This window comes from Homarus americanus, unplaced genomic scaffold (genome assembly GCF_018991925.1).
Source record: "Homarus americanus isolate GMGI-L3 unplaced genomic scaffold, GMGI_Hamer_2.0 scaffold34921, whole genome shotgun sequence".
In the NCBI taxonomy this organism is placed as follows: Eukaryota; Metazoa; Arthropoda; class Malacostraca; order Decapoda; family Nephropidae; genus Homarus; species Homarus americanus.
Window position 1 is genome coordinate 2,994,276 of NW_024741901.1, and position 19,238 is coordinate 3,013,513.

General features: G+C 37.9%; 1 protein-coding gene across 7 annotated transcripts in view; it reads left to right on the top strand.

Annotated features, from left to right (window-relative positions):
• Nucleotides 1–19,238, top strand: part of LOC121876169 — a 112,149-nt gene that overhangs the window by 74,088 nt on the left and 18,823 nt on the right. For all 7 annotated transcript variants that reach the window (XM_042381117.1, XM_042381121.1, XM_042381122.1 and 4 more), the window contains 11 exons: nucleotides 1,322–1,454; nucleotides 2,977–3,102; nucleotides 5,360–5,551; nucleotides 7,378–7,570; nucleotides 8,356–8,479; nucleotides 8,960–9,139; nucleotides 10,057–10,338; nucleotides 10,968–11,046; nucleotides 11,276–11,379; nucleotides 12,783–12,957; nucleotides 17,995–18,158. In XM_042381117.1, the coding sequence (XP_042237051.1) occupies nucleotides 1,322–1,454; nucleotides 2,977–3,102; nucleotides 5,360–5,551; nucleotides 7,378–7,570; nucleotides 8,356–8,479; nucleotides 8,960–9,139; nucleotides 10,057–10,338; nucleotides 10,968–11,046; nucleotides 11,276–11,379; nucleotides 12,783–12,957; nucleotides 17,995–18,158 (1,752 nt within the window). The remainder of the gene's footprint in view (nucleotides 1–1,321; nucleotides 1,455–2,976; nucleotides 3,103–5,359; nucleotides 5,552–7,377; nucleotides 7,571–8,355; nucleotides 8,480–8,959; nucleotides 9,140–10,056; nucleotides 10,339–10,967; nucleotides 11,047–11,275; nucleotides 11,380–12,782; nucleotides 12,958–17,994; nucleotides 18,159–19,238) is intronic.

The following is a 19,238-nucleotide window of genomic DNA, read 5'->3' on the forward strand; positions in this document are numbered from 1 at the left end:
ATAAAAGGAATCTCAAACAGTTGGCACCACTATAATGAATCATGCATGTGATGGGACATTGTTGATTATCTGGCGCCTCCAGTAGGATCATTTACCTAATTGGCATCCTAGATCGTATTGTCAATTGTTATTGCTTCCATGACATTTGTGTGTAGCTTCATCTGGACTTATTAATGCTCATAAATTAAGCATACTATTTCAGTGTGATCATGCATAGTATACATATGTAGTAAATGCCTAATGAACTGCAGTAAAGTATAAACTTACACCATAGACACCTCAATTCAGAGGACTATTGGTGCTCATATTTGGGGTCTGGAACTTGGGTTGCATGTTGTGAAACAAACCAGAAAATGACTTTACAAATAGCTGTGTATTTTGTCAACCAATTAACTCAGTTGTCATCCACATACAGCATAACTAAGACATTTTTCCATCATAATGTAATATTTTTTCTTAATTACCAAACTATGCAATATAGATACTGTATACTGTAAGTGTTTTTTTTGCTCTTCAACAATTATTAAAAAACTGTTGTACCAAGCAGTATAATTTTGCCAGTGCTGTAAACGGTTCCTTAGTACAGTACGCTGATCATCTTTCATACATTAATGTTGTTACAGGTATTCTTCACTGATTTTATGTGACTAATAACAAAAACATGCAGATTGATGTACAGTGAGTTCTGCTATAACGCGTGTTTTGACAACGCGAATTGGCTCTAACGCGATTTATGAATAGATGAATGATATTTGTATAATGCGAATGCTTGTTCGCTGTAACGCGATTTTTGCTTACTATTTCTCCAATTTTGTGATATTAACTGTGAATATGGTAAAGAAGAATATCTCCAAGAAGCATTCTGGTGATCACATTCCCAGTGATGATCGTAAAAGAAAGGCTATAACCCTTGAAGAGAAGCTCGATGTTATCTACCTCAAAATCACCGTTCTCCCCCATCAAGTTATATTCATATTTTTGCAAGGTAAAGTGTTACATTTACTGTATGATTTCATTATTAGATATGAATGTAACATTTATTTAGACTGTGCTATCCTTTGTGTTAGGTTAACTACTAAATTTTTTCGATTTCGAGTAATCTGCACCTAACCCTATTTTTTCCATAAGCCCTGTTATTTCTATTACAGTACGCGAATTTCTATAACACGATGTTTTACAAGAACACAACTATCGCGTTATAGCAGAACTGACTGTATACCATAATATAATACCCATAACACAATGTTGTGCTGAGATTTCTATAAGCAGCAGAAAACTCTTATGGCAGTGTAATGATTTAACAATTGGTGTATTGTTGCAGATACATTATAAGTGTGGAGATAAGTAAAAATAATATCTCGGCTCAAAAAGATGTGAACGTGGAGGTCACCGCAGGTCAGTGTGCCCTCATCACCACCAAGCCTTCATTTTCTATCGCCAACCCTCAGAAGCGGGTAAGGAGAGAGAGAGAGAGGAAATTGTTGCAAACACTGTGTGAAAATATTTTCTTATTGTGAGATGAGTATTTGATAAATTCCTTTAGTTAAATTAGTAGGAGGAGAAGTCTGACATAAATGGAAGAAAGAGTAAAGTTATCTGTTTGAAAGAGAGGAACAACATCAGTATCTTGTCAGTTTGAAAGGTGAAAAACAGGAGGTTGTGAATGACCTGAGGCATTTAGATGTAATTTCCAAAATAGACAATGGGTCTTCGGAAGATTAGGTCCCAAGCTTATTTCACCTTAAGGTTAACTACCCTAATGCTAAGGTAACAAAATCACCTCCCCGGGTAATGTAATGGTGTTTAATAATTTGAGGTGAAATAAGCTGAGGGGCGTAATCTTCAGGTGATCCCAGACAACAATATAAAACATTAAATCAATGCAAATATTATTTAAAAATTCATTCTGATATCTTGTGAGGCTCTACAATCACACTTAGCTGGAAACGGTATATTGTGGATAGATATATACTGTAAGATGTGGAGGAAAACAGAAAATGAGTGAGAAATGAGTTTGTATAACTGAAAGTACAATAGAGAGGAAGGGATCAACTGATGTGAGTTGGTAGAAGAAAAACAAAGAGATTATGCACAGGTGAGGTGAAGGAAAGTAGAAGCAAAACAGGATCACAGGAGTAAGGTGGAATGGTTGATACATGTAAGGAAGGATCAGGAGTAAGGTGGAATGGTTGATACATGTAAGGAAGGATCAAGAGTAAGGTGGAATGGTTGATGTATGTATGAAGATGATGGAGATATTCCCAGGCAAGGATGTTTACTGGCACACAAAGTTTTTTTTTTTTTTTTTTTTACAGGGGTTAGTCCACCCGGGCACAGGTCACTGACCCACATCGGGGCCTGGGGGGGGGGGAAGCGAAAATATAATAATAATAATAATAAATTTTATTAAAAAAATGTAAAATTAAAAATAAATTAAATTATAATAATAATATAGATCAATAGTGAGAAACAATATATGTATGTTGTGTTATCAAAGTGAGAGAAACAATTGAAACCCTACAACTATGTGTATATGAGGCAGAAAGTCAGATGAGCAACCTGGGACTTGGTCACAATTTTTGTGATGCCATATGGCAGCAGGGTCTACCATTAGACAATACATTATGCTTCCAATATCTTCCCAGGCGGTAGTACCTCCCTGTTTGATAGCTGCCTACTACCTACTACCTGCAATTAAATAATAATACTGTAATAATAAAGATCAGATACAAACATTATGAGCAGGTAGTACTGTACATGGGCCGTCTTTGTGAATATTGGAAGATGACATTTTAATGGATGGAAACAATGAATAAAATGGATAGAGACAGGCATAATGGAGAGATAGAGAGAGACAAAACTAATAGAGGCATAATAAACAAATGCAGACAGGCATTATGGATAGAGGTTGGTAGACATAATGTATAGAGTTAGAGAGATATGATGAAGCCACTCATGTTGTACCTCACACTGCAGATACTTGTACCCACCTTCATCACTGGTCCAGCAGACTTAGAAGTGCAGTGGATCTCGGTTGAAGAATCTGGATATCTAAAGGCTGATATATCACAGATACCTACTGGGAAAATGGTCAAACTTTGGGTAAGTGTGAGAGAAAGAGATTAATGTGACTATCCACCAGCTATATGGATGGTATTTTCAAGCCACTACTAATTGTACTCATTCATACACCTTCTCTCCTTCCTAACAGCATCACTTAAAACACATGTAGCCGACTGGATCTTTACCACCAAACAACTAACCCTACACTTGCCTACATAACAATATTATTCCTTAATCCTACCCCTCTTCCCAACAACCCCTTTATCTTTTTGCTATGTCAAAAACTCTGAGGCCCTGCACAGTTCTTATCGAGACCGAGAAAATGAAACTTGCATAACTGATTTTCAGTGAAGGAATACAGTACATTACAGTTGATAAAGAAACTTGTACTTGTAGCTGTAAGCAACTTTATCTTGTGCTTTTTATAAACTGTCTGCTACCAGTCTTGAAATTGAATCCGCAAGCCTTGTTTTAGTAGCTGCCTAAACATTGACTCCCCATCACATAAAGTAAGTGTTCATTTTAGCTGATAATAAAGAAAGTCTTATCATTGTTTATGTTAGGAGTGTCAGAACTTTAGTGTTTAACAACCTGCACTCTGTATTATGATTCAGAATGGATTGTTAGAAAACTTATGTAATGAATGTGAGTTAGAGGCACAGATATTATTCCACCTTGGGAGTTGCTCATTCTACACACAATATTCATTTTAGGAGTTATTATGTGCTTCCTGACAGCTGGCTTATTCTGAACTGAGCTATTCAGTGAGAGCAGTCAAGTCTGAGCTATCCCTCATCCAAGTGTCCTATAGTGTGGGCTTGCTCAAGGGCATCATCCCAGGTAACATACCCTGGAGGGAATTTATAGGGAATTCTCCCTGTTTTCTTAATTACTCTCACTGAATTGTTGACTTGTTTTCTCTTGCAATATGGAATTCCAGTAATGAACTAATGAGACAATGTGCAGAAGACTATGTCAAAGGTCACAAATACAGTGTAAAACCTCGTCCAATGTTTAACTCTATTGATGCCATCATTAAGCTTCACAAGAATACATATCATTACTAGACAAAGTGTCCACTACAGAATTCAAGTCTGTGTTAAAGGTCAAGGTTGCAGGAAGGTCAGAGGTCACACCAATGTGTGACATTTTTATCAATGCTGATGTTTTGATGAAACTTTAAATGAATATGTATTAACACTAGACAAAGTGCAGAACACAAAGTTCAAACATTTCCATCATAAGGTCAAAGTCACTGCTGGAGGTTAAAAGTCATTACATTGCCCAGCTAACTCTTTTATCAATACTGTACATATGTTTGGATGAAATTTGACAAAATTATGTATTATATTACTGGTTAAAGTGTAGAATATCGGATTAGAGTCTCAGGGACACAAGTCATGTTCACTAGAAGGTCCAGGAACGTTGTCTAAAGTAATAGCTCTTGAACTGACAAAGAGAAACTTTAATAAAACTTCACATCAAAATGACCATCACAAAGCAGGTTGTAGAACACCAAATTTCAAACATCAAGGTCATTGCTGAAGACCAATGATTAAAACTCTGTCTACAGCATAACTTTATGTCTAAGCACTGTAGACATTGTGAATGAATATTTGTCATCACTGGACAAGTGCAGAGCACTAGATTCAGGAATTTTTGTCAAAGTGGGCTCACAACTGAAGGTTTACATATAATTATTATTATTTTTTTTATTAATTTTAAGACAATAAACTTATACTTATTTTAAGACCTAATTTTTATCATCTATCTTCAGGTTAAAGCTGTTTTATACTTTGACTCAAAGGTTTTGGAGAAAATATATTATTTATTTTTAATTTTTTTTCCCTGGGGTACAAGCGGTCTCTTATTGCTGAATAAGATTTTCTGGTGTTAGCCAAATAAAATATGAAAAGTGGCACCCAGTAGTGAAGGAGTTAATTTGAGATACAGTACAGTATCTATACAACCCCTTTCAATTGCTTAATTCAGTCCTACAGTATGTTTCAGTTTGCTTTCTAATGGTAAAATAATGTACAGTATTATACTTTTTAATTACTATATGGTTATTTGGTAAAGATTTTTGTTTTGGTTACAAATTAAAGATTTATTGACACCATTCTTTTCAATTATTTTGAAAATGTTCTGATCTTTTTATTGGTAAAAACACCACTGAAGGCTTTGTAGATATTTCCTGTAAAGTATTTAATTTCAATGCAGTGTCTACTGTTTATTATATATGTCCTAACCCGATACATAATCACTAAGAATTATCTAAGATTTATGACCTGGACAGGGAGAATCCAAGGAGCGGGAACATGACCTGGTGCTGCCCATACCTAGTGAAGAGGAAGAGAGCACATTCACAGGACTCGAAGGTGACGCATCCTACAAGTTCCGCATCCTGGTAAAGACACCTCAGGGACAGTCATGTTACAGTGACCTACTGCTGCTAACTAATTCACCCCCTGAGGCAGGCTCCTTTGAGGTATAACCTACAATCTTTGTGTTACTGTTGTGTTAGTCTCGTCAGTACAGGGGGTTTTCATTATATATACGTCAAGGATGTGCTCCAGAGAAACTTAGCTTATCGTGAAATGTTTTATACAGTAATAAGGAATTTTACCCATAAGAATGAATGTAATTTGGGGTACAGTATATGCATTCCAACGTACATTAATGCCCCGTGAAAGCTCGGGATGTGCTCCTGGATAGAGAGGAATTTTAGCAAATAAGCTTACAATGGGGTCATTATAACATACTTCAGTATATGATATAGAGAGAGATGTTCATAACAACATTATTTATTACCTATGAGTGATACAGTATGGCTTGATTTTGCTACTTGTACACTTTGACAAATGAACAGTCGATAACCAGGGTACTGTATATGGAGATGCTTTATACACTACACAGTAATATTTATTAAATGCTAATAAATACGCTACAATATTATTTGCTAAGTGCTGAAGACAGATCCTGTGGTAAGTACTAACCTTCTTGGGCAGTGACAACAACAGTGCTTGAGAGATGGTGATTGCTGGCAGCATTGATAAGGAGAACGGAAACAATCTGCTGTTACTTATCTCTAAACGACGGGGTTCCGTCCCGAGAACCAGGTCGTAAGTCGAAAAGGCAAAAATAATACATAGAAATTCTAAAATGGGTGTCTCTCTTTCTTCTCAGCACCACGAGAACTCTCACTTTTACACTTGCCAGCCATTTTAAAGGGAATTACAAACAAAAAAATTTTCAGTACACAGCGCGATCACTAACGTCGGGACTCAAAAATACGTAATGTGAAAAATATTTTGTACGACCATGGCCGTCATATGTCCGGGTTGTCGCAAGTCGAGGAGAGACTGTACATGCAAACCCTTCTTTGGATGGATACCACGCTCTTGTAGTAGTATGGTGTCGACTCGGGTGCTCTCTACTTGAAGACACTCATTAAGTCTACGGACTGTGGGGTTAGCATAACCCACAAGACTGATAAATTTATTATTCCACCCTTTGCAGATGTTGTTGTTTTAGGTTGGCTGTCAAGGGTGACCTGGAGCATGTTCCTCTTCTCAGGTGGGAGCATCAGTGGCATGCAGTGCAGGCAGACAGGTGTAATGACTATAGGTTGAATACTGTTGTCCCGTCTGTGACATAACCGTCGAGAAACATATGTGGCGTTGAAGTACTCGATGAGTGCTGCTGCTTCATCTGGCATGGCGGAACGAAGATACTGCATACCCTCTTTAACACTCTGTGGAGGCAGTAGTTTATTAAAAAAAAGAATAATAATAATTTCTAGGTGTAGATATCCATCAGTAGGCATAGTAAAATTCCTTGGCCTAAATGTCCACCCTACATACAGCTAAACGTCCCATGGTCCAATCGTTGTACAACCCTCACACAAGTATAAAATAGTGAATGATGCAAACAACATACTGTATATGTGAAACAAATGAATTATAATGAAAATTTCATCATATACTTGTTAGCAATGTATATGTGAAGGACATATACTGTATTGGTACAACATATAATGAAGACCCCTTTTGCTTTACTTTATTGAACTGTATTTGCCATTGGTCGGCACTCTATTCCAGATTTCTTTTCACTTTCACTCTTCTTCGACATTTCAGTCCCAATGAAAGTTTTATTCTCTATTATTTCCAGTCTTTTAAAGTTGTAATTTACAATAAAATTCTATTCCTCTTGAAGTTATAATACAGTACACTTGTAACCTTGTCCCTAAGGCGACGAAGACACTGTTGTACCTCTTAAGCCTACAGCGCTCATCTGTTACTTCCTCCATTACAGGTGTCACCAACCAGTGGAGAAGCTCTTGCCACAAATTTCACCTTCAAGGCATCAGGCTGGACAGATTCCGACAATCGTTTGACCACGTATTTTGGATACCAATTAGAGGGTGATGATAGTGAGGAGTTTCCTGTTGTGTGGACCTTTGTTACTACTGAGGAAGACCCCACCGCCGACCTCATCCTCCCTGCAGGTTGGTACGAGGGACCATGTGATTGTATAAGTTGTGATAATTACATAGAAGAGGATTTATGCTGCATGAATATATTTGAAGGGTATACAGGGTATTATGTTAACTTAACTCAAATGCAAGATATCACTGTCTGCTCGCTTTTATGCTATCTACCTGGTGCTAACAGCTATTAAATTATTGTTTTACATCATAAAATTAGATCACATAATAAATTACATAATAAAATTAGAAGCAACAGAAATATATTTGAAAGGAAATATGTAATATGAGGTAAATAAAATATAGAGAATAAGATATATAGAAGTAGGGAAGAGATGTGCAAGTGAGAAAAGTTTTGTTATGACCATTTTGAGAGATTGGATAGTGAAAGACTGGTAATAAATTTATATAGTTTACTGTACAGGTAATGCAGAGGTGGATTGTAGGGGGGAGTTAGGAGGCCCAAGAAGAAGATGGATCATTGGGCTGAAGGACACACTGTAAGAAAGGGATGGATCAGTGTGCATCAGTGAATGGTGTCATGTGAGTTTTGGTGATAGTCATGCTGTTTCAGGTGATGCTAGGTTGAGTGAAGTAACAGAGATAGATATTTGGGGCCAAGCTGTGTTTAACTACAGAAAAAACACATTTATTATAGTACAGGTATTATGAGTCTATGAAAGGCTCTGGGTCTAGGTACACTGTGTTATAGCAGCAAAAAGCTTAAAAGAGTGAGGGAAAAAATATGAAGCACAGTACTGTATATGAGTCACAACAGACCATTAACATCCTCCTAACTATTTCAGATTCAGACAATTCCAAGGTTATACCGATGATTAAGGTCTGTGACAGCTATGATGCCTGTACTATCAGGAAAGGCTATTTGCTGACTCTTTCTTTCCCTTCGGAGCTGCCCCCTGACTTGCTCAAGTGAGTGGCCTTGACGCTTCCTTGGTTGATGAGTACAATAATTAGGAAATGCCACCTATCCCAAAGGTTACTCCTACAAATAAATAAGTTGTTTTGAATTGCTTCTTATATCCATAATCAACTACTGTTATGACTATGAAGGCCTGTTCACTTTAGAGACTACATATCTGTCTATAGTTACACCTGCTTAAAGGTGAATGATGAACTGTGTGTAATTTTATTAATTTTTTAATGCCATTATTATTTATGCTGTATTTTTCCGGAGCACATATAACATTACTGTCCTGTTATCTATTAAACTGCTGTATAAATATATTGTGGTATTTCAGCTGAATTTTCTTGTACTTTACATCCAAATGAAAAGTTTGTGCAACTCCCATTATTCACTGTACGAGTTTTATCATACAGTAAATTTTTTCTCCTGAATAAATTTGGAAATAACCCTGTACAGTACTAATTAATTTTGGATGTTTTGGACAGAACTTTGATTGCTGACTTTAGGAGCCAGATGCAAGATGATGCAATGACCAAGGCAGCACTGGATACCATAACAACTTACATGATCACTTTGGCCTCCATGGGAAAGGAGAATGAGCAGAACTTCCTCCTGTATCAAGTGGAGGACAGCGTAAAGGAGAAAATAAATAGTCTTTTTAACAGGTGTGTTTCTCTTTTAACCCTTCTACAGAAACTCATTTGGTACCAGTGCTTAATGTGCCTTATGCTTCATTTTAATTTTTCTCTTCATATTATCATGCTAGAAAACTTTTATTCTTCTTCTGAATATATTCATCTCTTACATTTATAAATTATTTTATTTTTAACTTGCCCCACCTATCATCTCTCAGTATTTCACATAAATCAAAAACTGTATTTCAAATTATTCTACTCCACCCTGAACTTGCATCATTCCAAGGGTACCTCTGAAGTTTGACAGGCCTCCCATATATTTCATTCTTAAAGCCATCACATTTCTATTTTTCCTACCTGCAATTGTGTACAATATACTGTAGTTCCATAAGTCATCAGAGCTATATTATCGGTAAACTCTTTAATTATATACAATCCTGGAACTCATCCTGTGTGTGCATTTCAACACTGATATGTGAAAGTATAGGTTACAATTCAGGATATAGGAAAAAAGATTTATACAGTACTGTATATATATTCTTTCAGTGAAAACGAGCCCGGAAGGGCATAAAACAACGTCATTCACTAAGTCACTTGAAAGCAGAGGAAATTAGTCACTAAAGATCGACTGTCTTCCTAGACATAGAAGACGAGCCGTGGTCGCCATGCTTGACCAGACCGTATAAAAAATTGCCCCAAACACAATATCTGACAGACATAATCAAAATAAAAGTGATATTTTCAGTACAGTATACAGAATGTGTCATGGACAAATATACACGTCTTTTTAATACAGTAGTATAATTAATTTTTTGTCATTTTCTTCAAACAATACAGTATGTGTAAAGTGACAATATTTCTTTGTGTTCAAGGCAAAGTCTTTAACAATTTACCAAATGGTACCTAATTCATTAATTCAGAGAGTTACATGGCACTTGTGTTTTCAGAATGAAAGCTGATTCAGCCTCAATTGAAAGGAGTTCAGACATGCTGGAAGGATTATGGAACATGGAAGACCAATTCACCGTTGGCAAAAATGTTCAAAGAAAAATGAAGACCCTGGGAGAATTGGTGTCTGCTGCAATTCTGGGAGAACCAATAGAGAAGGTCCAAGCTGAACTACCTGAAACCCCCGAGGAAGATGCAGGAGATCCCATCCACTTTCCAAGTGATAACCAACAATTGGACAGTGTTAGGAATTTACAGAATTCACCTTTGATGAAAGGAAGGTGAGTTTTTAGCTACTCTATAAGCCACACTCATTTCCAACTAAATGAGATGGAACAGATACAATAAACATCAAATGACGATATAATGCAGGTAATATGATGATGACTGTAAGCAAAAACATAAAGCTTAAACAAATCCATTAAAGCTCAATTGCTGAGTGAGACAGTGAAGCTGGATCACCTAAATGTTTAATAACTAATGCACAGTATTTACTAGACTCATTGTCATTGAGACTTACATCTCCCATTCACTCTTTATCTTTCACATTTCTTCAAACGTGGGTGCTTTTGTCACTCTTCTAGTATATTCCTCTGACATATTCCTAGACCTCCATAAATTCACTTCTGCCTCAGTCCATCTCTTATGTCCTCAACATAATGATAAAGATTCAGGATGAAAAAGTTGTGATTTTGATAATTAGTAATGTAAATGTCCCTGCATAATATTTCACCCTGTAAGTTTTAAATGGTGTTCTTTTATACATCCCTAGATGATACATCTGTAGGACATCACTCCCCATAAACCACTTCACACCACGCCTTCTCCAGCCATCCATTCACACAACTCCTTCCTTTTCTTTAATTTTGAATCCTAAACCTGACCAGTTTATTGGTGGCCTTTTTTCCAGACGTAGAGCAAGACGAGTGAAGCGCAACGCAGCTCCTGCCAACGGGACCCAACAGTACAATCCCTTGACGGAAAAAGATGTGTGTACTTGTTAATATTATACTTCTTAGTGCTAATGTAGTGTTTCCAAAATTACCAAGGAGTTTTGATTATATCGCTTTTCAATGTGTTACTGTGTAACTGCATTGTAAACTTCTACAATATTTAGTGATTAGATAATAGGCTGCTCAGAAATGCTAATTGAAAATATTTTTTTGGCAATTACTGTGTTTATGGTGAGGTAAATTAATTCCTTTGTGTGGCTGACAGGTGATCCTACTGCTGAAGGCAGCAGAGCAACCCATTATGGTGGCCACAGATGGCAAAGATACTTCTGATGACTTGAGGAAGCTACTATTCCAGGATCTACCCAAGTAAGTGGTTGCACTTGCTGGTAGCATTTGTCGTTGTAAAGTCTGACATGATATAACCTTTCTCCAGGTTTCTTTTCTTTATGAATTCATCTCCTCCACGTTCATTCCTTCAAAAGCCTTGGTGTCAGTCCTCTATATGGGTTACAACTGTACCGTGTTATTTTATTTTATTTGTAATTTTTCATAAATTTGTAGAGTTGAGTGAAGCTCTTTGGAAGTTTATTTATCTTGTATAACTAGTGACTACATCATCTAGGAGTGGCCTTGATAAGAACAGTGATACAATAGTCAGTCACTGTATTGGGCTGGTAGTCCATTAGCTCCTGCCTCAAATCTCCACTTGGGAGGCAGTGTGTGTGGTATCCTCTGAGCCAATTAAGTAATAAAACCTTATCCCCACAATCCTGACATAACAACCCAACTGGTTTATAAATATCCAGGCCTTAAGGAGGTGAGACTTACCTGTCCTATCACAATCTATATGTGATTTGTGATGACAGGCCCATGTGACTGGATGTCCTGGGATCAATTCATAAATTTTATCGAGGCACACTGTTATTAATACTACATCTAGTTAATCACTATCACAATGCAGAAATGGAAACTCAAAGTTTTTTCATGCCCCATCTCTCTCTTTGTGATCTCTTGTTTCATATGTAATTTAAAGATTAGGTAAAAGATCACTTCAACAGTTTCAACAGGTATGCTTTAATACAGGTTTATCATCATCATCTGAGGGTAAAATCACTTTCTGATGATTATTGTGTATGATGACTTGTCAGGCTTGAAATAGTGTCGTTTTGTTTATGTAAAAATTGAGAGTGATTCCCCCTTGCCATTGTGATGTAACTCACAATGGCATGAGCAGCAGTATCCTACATAATGGTACCCAGTTGGAGTTCTTCCCATCTAAATGGGGGTAGTTCCAGAGGCTAACATCCTTACGTATGCCAAATCGGCTGGTAATGATGGAGGAAATTTTTTGTGAAAAAGAACCCTTCACTTTATGTGGTAGATGAATGAAATTTAGTGCCAAGAAAAAACGTGTAAATCCTTAGTGAAAGTGTTAGTGAATATACCTGGCTACCCCTCAGCAGACCCTCTCTCCTCCCACCCCTACACATTGCAGTGTTTGCCTGAGCCACCACAAAGATGAACTTCAGCTCTTCAGCATGGCTAAACCAAACTAGAGAAATCATTAATTCTTTCCTTTCCTATTAGTCTGCATGCTTACCTTTAATTTTGTAAAATGATAACATATTTTCTAAGAACTTTTATTTTTTTTTAAATTGCACATATGGTGTATATCACAGCAGAAGGGTTAAAGATTAGTTTTATAAATAGAAACACAATAACTTACTACACTATCATATTAAACTACTGTATGTCTTTTTTATTTTTAGGTATTATGCTGGACTGTGTCTTGGGATAAGCTTACAGGATCCCCCAAGTCAAGTGCTGGGAAACCTGGTTGCACTAGCAATGAGGAAGTCCAATTTCATAGATGATGTAGAGAAGAAGGTTGTCATTGCCAACAGCAAAGGCGACAACAAAGATTTTGTTAAACAAAACAGCTTTGTAAGTTTTTACTTTTTTTTTTTAAGACTGGTATAGTAGTACAGAACTCTCTAAAATTATTATAATTTTTCTTATTGTAGTCATTCATACATCATTATGGCCATTAAGGACATCACATGTGACAAAAGAAATAGTCCATACTTTTTGGCTTGGTGCCTGTACAGCAGGTAGTTCAGTTGACCCTTGCTATTTGCTGGGGTTAGGTTCCATAGATCCCCATGAATTGTCAAAATCTGCAAATAGTATTAGTGGCAATAGTAGTACACGGGGGAGCAAACACCCAAACCGCTGGACCTCATCATAACTAACGAGGCGGGTATGGTAGCCAAGCTGGAACACTTAGGCCCAGTTGGCACCAACCACCACGTAATTTTGTCCTTCAGACTCAACTGTTATTTGGTTCATGACAAAAACAGGTATAGGTTCCAATATTACAAAGGAAATTATGATGGGAGGAGACTGGCCTGACTTACAAAGATCTAAGAATGCAGATACTATACTGAATATCATAACCAGTAATGTTAACCATTTGATCAATAAATATATACCCAAGACCAAACCCAGTGCCTCCAGGAATACAAGGAGACTGTTACACATGAACCGTGTGGCAGTTGACAACTTTAAGAAGAAACCTCAGGATTTCGAGATGTGGGTTAGGACAAATGATGGGCAGGACAGAAGCATTTATACCAGATTGAGAAAGAAAGCAAAGACAGAGTGTAGAAGGGCTGAAAAAGAGTTCCAGAGGCAGATTACAAGTGAGTTCAAGTCACACCCAAAGACTTTTTACCACTAAGCAAAGTCAAAATTAAAAACGCAAGCAGGCATATTGGACCTGAGGCTTGAAAATGGTAGCTATGCAGATTCTGACCAGGACAAGGTGGAGATGTTGAACAATTTCTTTTCCTTGGTGTTCACAAGAGAGGATGCGAACAATCTTCCTGCATTTGAGGAAAGGTGGTTTGACAGTGCTGACCCACATTGTATTCTCAGAAGAGGGTATAAGAAATAAATTGTCAAAGCTAAAGATTCAAGAGAGTCCCGGCCCTGATATGGTACACCCAAGAGTGCTACGAGAACTGTGTAATGAGCTTGTGGAGCCCCTTAAGATTCTGTAATATGCCTGGATGATCAAAAGTCCCCAATGACTGAAAAATGGCTTATGTGAGTCCTATATTCAAGAACGGCGATCGTCACTTGATGAATAATTATAGACCTGTGAGCCTGACCAGCATAGTGTGCAAAGTACTTGAGAGCATTATAAGAGATGCCATGATGGAACATTTACAAAAAACCATGTAAAGGACTGCCAACACGGCTTCATGCCAAGACGCTCCTGCTTAACACAATTACTCAAGGTCCTGGATGTTTGGACTCAAATTTTAGAACAAGTTAGAAGTATCGACAATATATACCTAGATTTTACCAAGGCTTTCAGTAGCATACCCCATAAAAGGCTGAGAATTAAATTGGAAGAGTCCAGGATTCAGTGTAAAGTCCTAGCATGGATCAGAGACTTTCTGCATGACCGTAATCAGTGTGTGGTGATTAATGGTACGAAATCGTCATGTGTACCTGTGACAAGCGGGGTACCACAGGGCAGTGTATTGGGCCCTTTGTTGTTTGTCTGCTTTATAAATGATATGCCAGAAGCTATACACTCCTCTATACAAATGTTTGTGGAAGATGCCAAGTTATTTACGGAAATTAAGAACCAAACAGATGGGTGCTTCCCCGTTTGGAGTACTGTCACCCTGTCTGGTCCCGAGATATGCCTGAGACTCTCATTTGATTGAAATGTCCAAAGGAGGGCCACCAGAGTGGTGCCTACTCTATGGAACCTCAGCTACCCAGAGAGATTAGAACGCCTGCAACTGCCTAGCTTATACTACAAATGGGCAATGGGCGTCCTAATTGAAGTGTATGAACATCTCGGAGGGTACTACTCGGTTAAATGTACATATCTGGAGCTGGCAGATGCCCACCCCACAAGGGGTCACAGCTCAAGGTTGAAGAAGCCACAAGTCCAGAAAACTGTGAGTGCAAACTTTTTCGGAGTGAGAATTGTGAACTCGTGGAACAATCTGCCAGAGAGTGCTGTGATGGTACCGAGTGTGCGCTTATTCGAGGCCAATTTTGACCAACGCTGGAGCAGGTTCTGATATATTCAGGAGCAGGTTCATGCCCATTACTTGCCAACAGTGTGTAACAGAGACGCGTCTGACCGCCCAAGCGGCTAAGGAGCCGATCAGTGATGAAGAGGATAAAAGTAAAGTTAAAAGAGATACTCGAGTCGCCCATAAACACAACGTATTGTAATGTTACTTTCTTTTAATAGCTATGGTTCATCTACATTGATGCCAAATATTAATAAAACAATGAAGTCAAGCAATATACTGTACTGTACTTTACATTAAGTATAAAATAAAAACAAATTAAGTGGAAAGGGAATTCTGTGGGATGGAGTAGGGTGGGTGGCTGGCTGGACTCAACAGAAGTTCCACAATCCCTTTTAATAACAGTATGCAATATCATCATAATTCCCACACTATTTAGGTTCATTTGGTGCCACATTAATAAAACATTATCGTAAAATAATAAATATTCCTGAAAAAAATTACACACTCTGCCTAAGATGTTATTGAATTTGTTTACATAGACTAACAGCTGATCAGTCTGCAAACCTCGACACCTGCAAGTCTCCATATTTTTTGTTTTTCTATCATTTCACTATTCTGGTGTCACCCAGAGGAGGATTAGGAGAATGGAAGGAACTCTTTATGCAATATATTAGAACTACTTTTTTTATTTATTTTTTTATGGGAATGAACCAAGAATAGTCAAAACTCCAAAATATAAAACTGGTAATAGCAAGAGTCAACAGTATTTATCACCTGTTCTACCGCCCCATTGTACTGTATACATCTGTTAGTTTGTTTCTTAACTCATCTGCTCAGAGGGGTTAATAGGGTCACCAAACACGCTGTCGAAGTAGTGTGTGTGTGTGTGAGGGAGGGTGTGTGTGTGTGTGAGGGAGGGTGTGTGTGTGTGTGTGAGGGAGGGTGTGTGTGTGTGTGAGGGAGGGTGTGTGTGTGTGTGAGGGAGGGTGTGTGTGAAAGTACACCATACACACCATGTTATCATTACTATGTACAGTATTTGAATATCAAAGACTGAAAGACTGACAATTGAGAGTTCAAAGTTTGGGTAAGACTTTTGTGATGTCCTTCCTTGCTACCCACAACATTCAGAAAAGGCAAGGTTGACAAGTAAAAAATACAGAGTGAATAATCTAGGGGTTGAAATATGTGGATGCAGCAAGTAAGGAGCACGCACACAAGAATCACTGTTTGTGACAGACAAATTTAAGTTATGAAAGGGATAAGAAGATTATCATGTAAACTAAGTAATTTACTAACATTTATATTAAGTATTGATTTAGTTAATTGGGTACATTAAATACACAAGTAAAACAAAATATGCATTTATCAAAACAAGAGTAACAGCTAAGCATTTGTCAAAACACACCAGAATATTACCCAATTATTCTTGCACTGTACATTAAATACCCGGTACACACATTATCTACAGTACAACAACACACAAAAAATGATAGAAAATGGCAGCTCTGGTAGCAAGTCTAGGTTGCGATGGCCAACCACAAGGAACTAGGGATTAACGCTGTATACCAGTACCATCAAACCATCTCAACACCATCAGCAGTAGTCCTTAATACAATTTGTCATCCACACCCCGGGAGAAGAGGCACACCAAAGGCCGCGGAGAAGAGACTCAGCCTTCCAGGTAGATACACTTGCCTCGATACCTCGGTCTCATAGTCAGATGGGGAAATTGGTCTTATAGTCGGATAGGATGCTGGTTCTGAAACGGTGCTCACTGGGGTCGAGTAGCTTCATGAGGCAGTCTTTTCTCCTGGTGTCCAGTTGAATAAGTGATGGTTATGGTGGTAGAATGAGGAGGGGACAGAGTTGTCACACTTGACATAGTGAGTATTTCAAATATGTCAGTACTGTACTGTGTAGTTAATATCATAAGTTTATATAATACACTGGGGTATGCTATAACGAACGGATCCTACTACGAATATTCCTATAACGAACGGTTTTACCTATAAAATTGAGAATGCTATAACGAACGCAACTCCTACAACGAACGCGGATGAATACGGGACTATTTCGCCTGGCGCATGAATATTGTTGTACCGCGACCCACAACAAGAGCGTCAGGCGCCATCTTTGTCTCATTGTGTAGCCAGTGCACCACTGTTATTGTTGAAATTTCGTCTTTTGATGTGGAAATTCGCGTTATTTGTATAACTATTTTGTTATACAAGTATACAATTGTAACAATGAGTCGTCCAAAGCGAGTGAGAAAGCTAATAACCCTTGAAACTAAGAAAGAAATTGTAAAGAAACGTGAGAATGGAAGAAGCATTGCGAAACTTAGTGATGAATATGGGATGGCTAAATCGACTATATGTACGATTTTGAAGAATAAAGAGGAGTTAAAAACTGTGCAAGTGGCTAAGGGAATCTTTAGACTTAGCAAAGCAAAGTGTAATGTGATTGAAGAGATGGAAAATTTACTCTTAGTGTGGATAAAGGAGAAAGAAATGGCAGGTGGTAACATTAGTGAAGCTATAATTTGTGAGAAGGCCAGACAATTGTTTGAGGACCTTAAAGCCAAGACTCCCAGTGGAAGTGATAGTGATGTGCCAGTGTTTAGGGGTACCTGCATGCTGAATAACACTAAGGTAAGATAAAGTACCGTATTTTTTACATTTTCCACAGAATTTTTTCAGTGTTAAGTGGTTGTATTTGGGGGCCTGGAACGGATTAATCCTATAACGAACGAATGCTATAACGAACGAGGTTCTGGAACCAATTACGTTCGTTATAGCATACCTGTAAGTGATAAAGTTAGTGTCTGTGAAGTCCTTGTTTGGTCTTCCTTAATGGCTGCTGAGAAAGTTTTGGTTTTCTTGTTATTGGTCCTAATTACCCTTTTCCTCTTTAGGTCATTTGGGGTGATATCTTAATCCAGTATAAGACATGGTCTTGTGGCAAGAAAGGTGATGAAGGAGAAGTTGTACCCTGCTATGGTGCCTGTATGGCTACCACACTGCTCAAGAATGATGTCCTGGCACCTCTCACTGGTGCCAAATCTCCAGGAGAACTAAGGTTAGCATGGTTGTTATTCACTTACAGTATTTAGGTTATAAAGTAATATCTCCATTAGCCAGAATCCCTCTTAACAGGTACTGTCCGATAACCGGATTTGAAATCTTCTCGGAAAATCGTTCCCAAAGCCGTAATTTTCCGGATTTCGGTTTTGGGAACGATTTTCTGAGGGGAACATTTTCTGGAAAATTCAGAGAAAATTTTCCCTGTACCCAGAATATTCTGGGGATGGGGGAGTATTTTTTTCCGGGCTTGAGAGGTGAAAATTGGGTGTATTTTCCATAAATTCTGAGAAAAGTTTTCCGGGGGATATTTCTGGAGCTTCCAAGATCATTTTTCCGTTACTTGGAAAATTCCGGGGATGAGGGATTTTTTTGACTTTGAGAGAGTCGTCACGTTACCCAGAAATGTCTCATTCCCAGAAGTTCTCTGCACCAATTGTTCCGGCTAATGGAGATATCACTACAGTATGTAGGTAATATTCTGATAGCTGGAACAGTTGGTGCAGAACACTTCTATCTTTGAGAGATTTCCAAGTACAGTATTGAAATGAATCCTTATCCCTGGAAAAAATCGCACAAACTGTACAATATATGGAATTTTTGTGGGCATTGGTGAATGTTTCCGAGTCTAAACTACACATCTGGCGCAGAGCACTGTTGCTAGGGAGGCTAGACTTTACCAACACTGGCACATGTTTGTGTCTGCATTTGTATTCGTATCTTCTTCGCTGCTGATGGTCCTGCCAGTCACTTAGGTGGGACGTAATCTCTCCATTAAATTACTCACTCTTGGCAAGTGCTGAGCAGGCATAGGTTCTGTATTATATTAGAACATGGTGGGAGAGGTCCCTAAGAGTATTTTTTCATACTGACGAAGTATTTAACACCAAAGTGTGGTTACGGATGTAAGCTGTAGTATTTATGAAAGACTTCCGGACTTTAAAAATACAAAAATTATGGAATATTAATATGAAATTGCCCAAGAATACTACCAATCTCTCTATATAGGCAAATACTTTTATCTGAACAACTTGAAATTTGATGAATTTTATGCAGCTGATAACATAGTATTACAAAT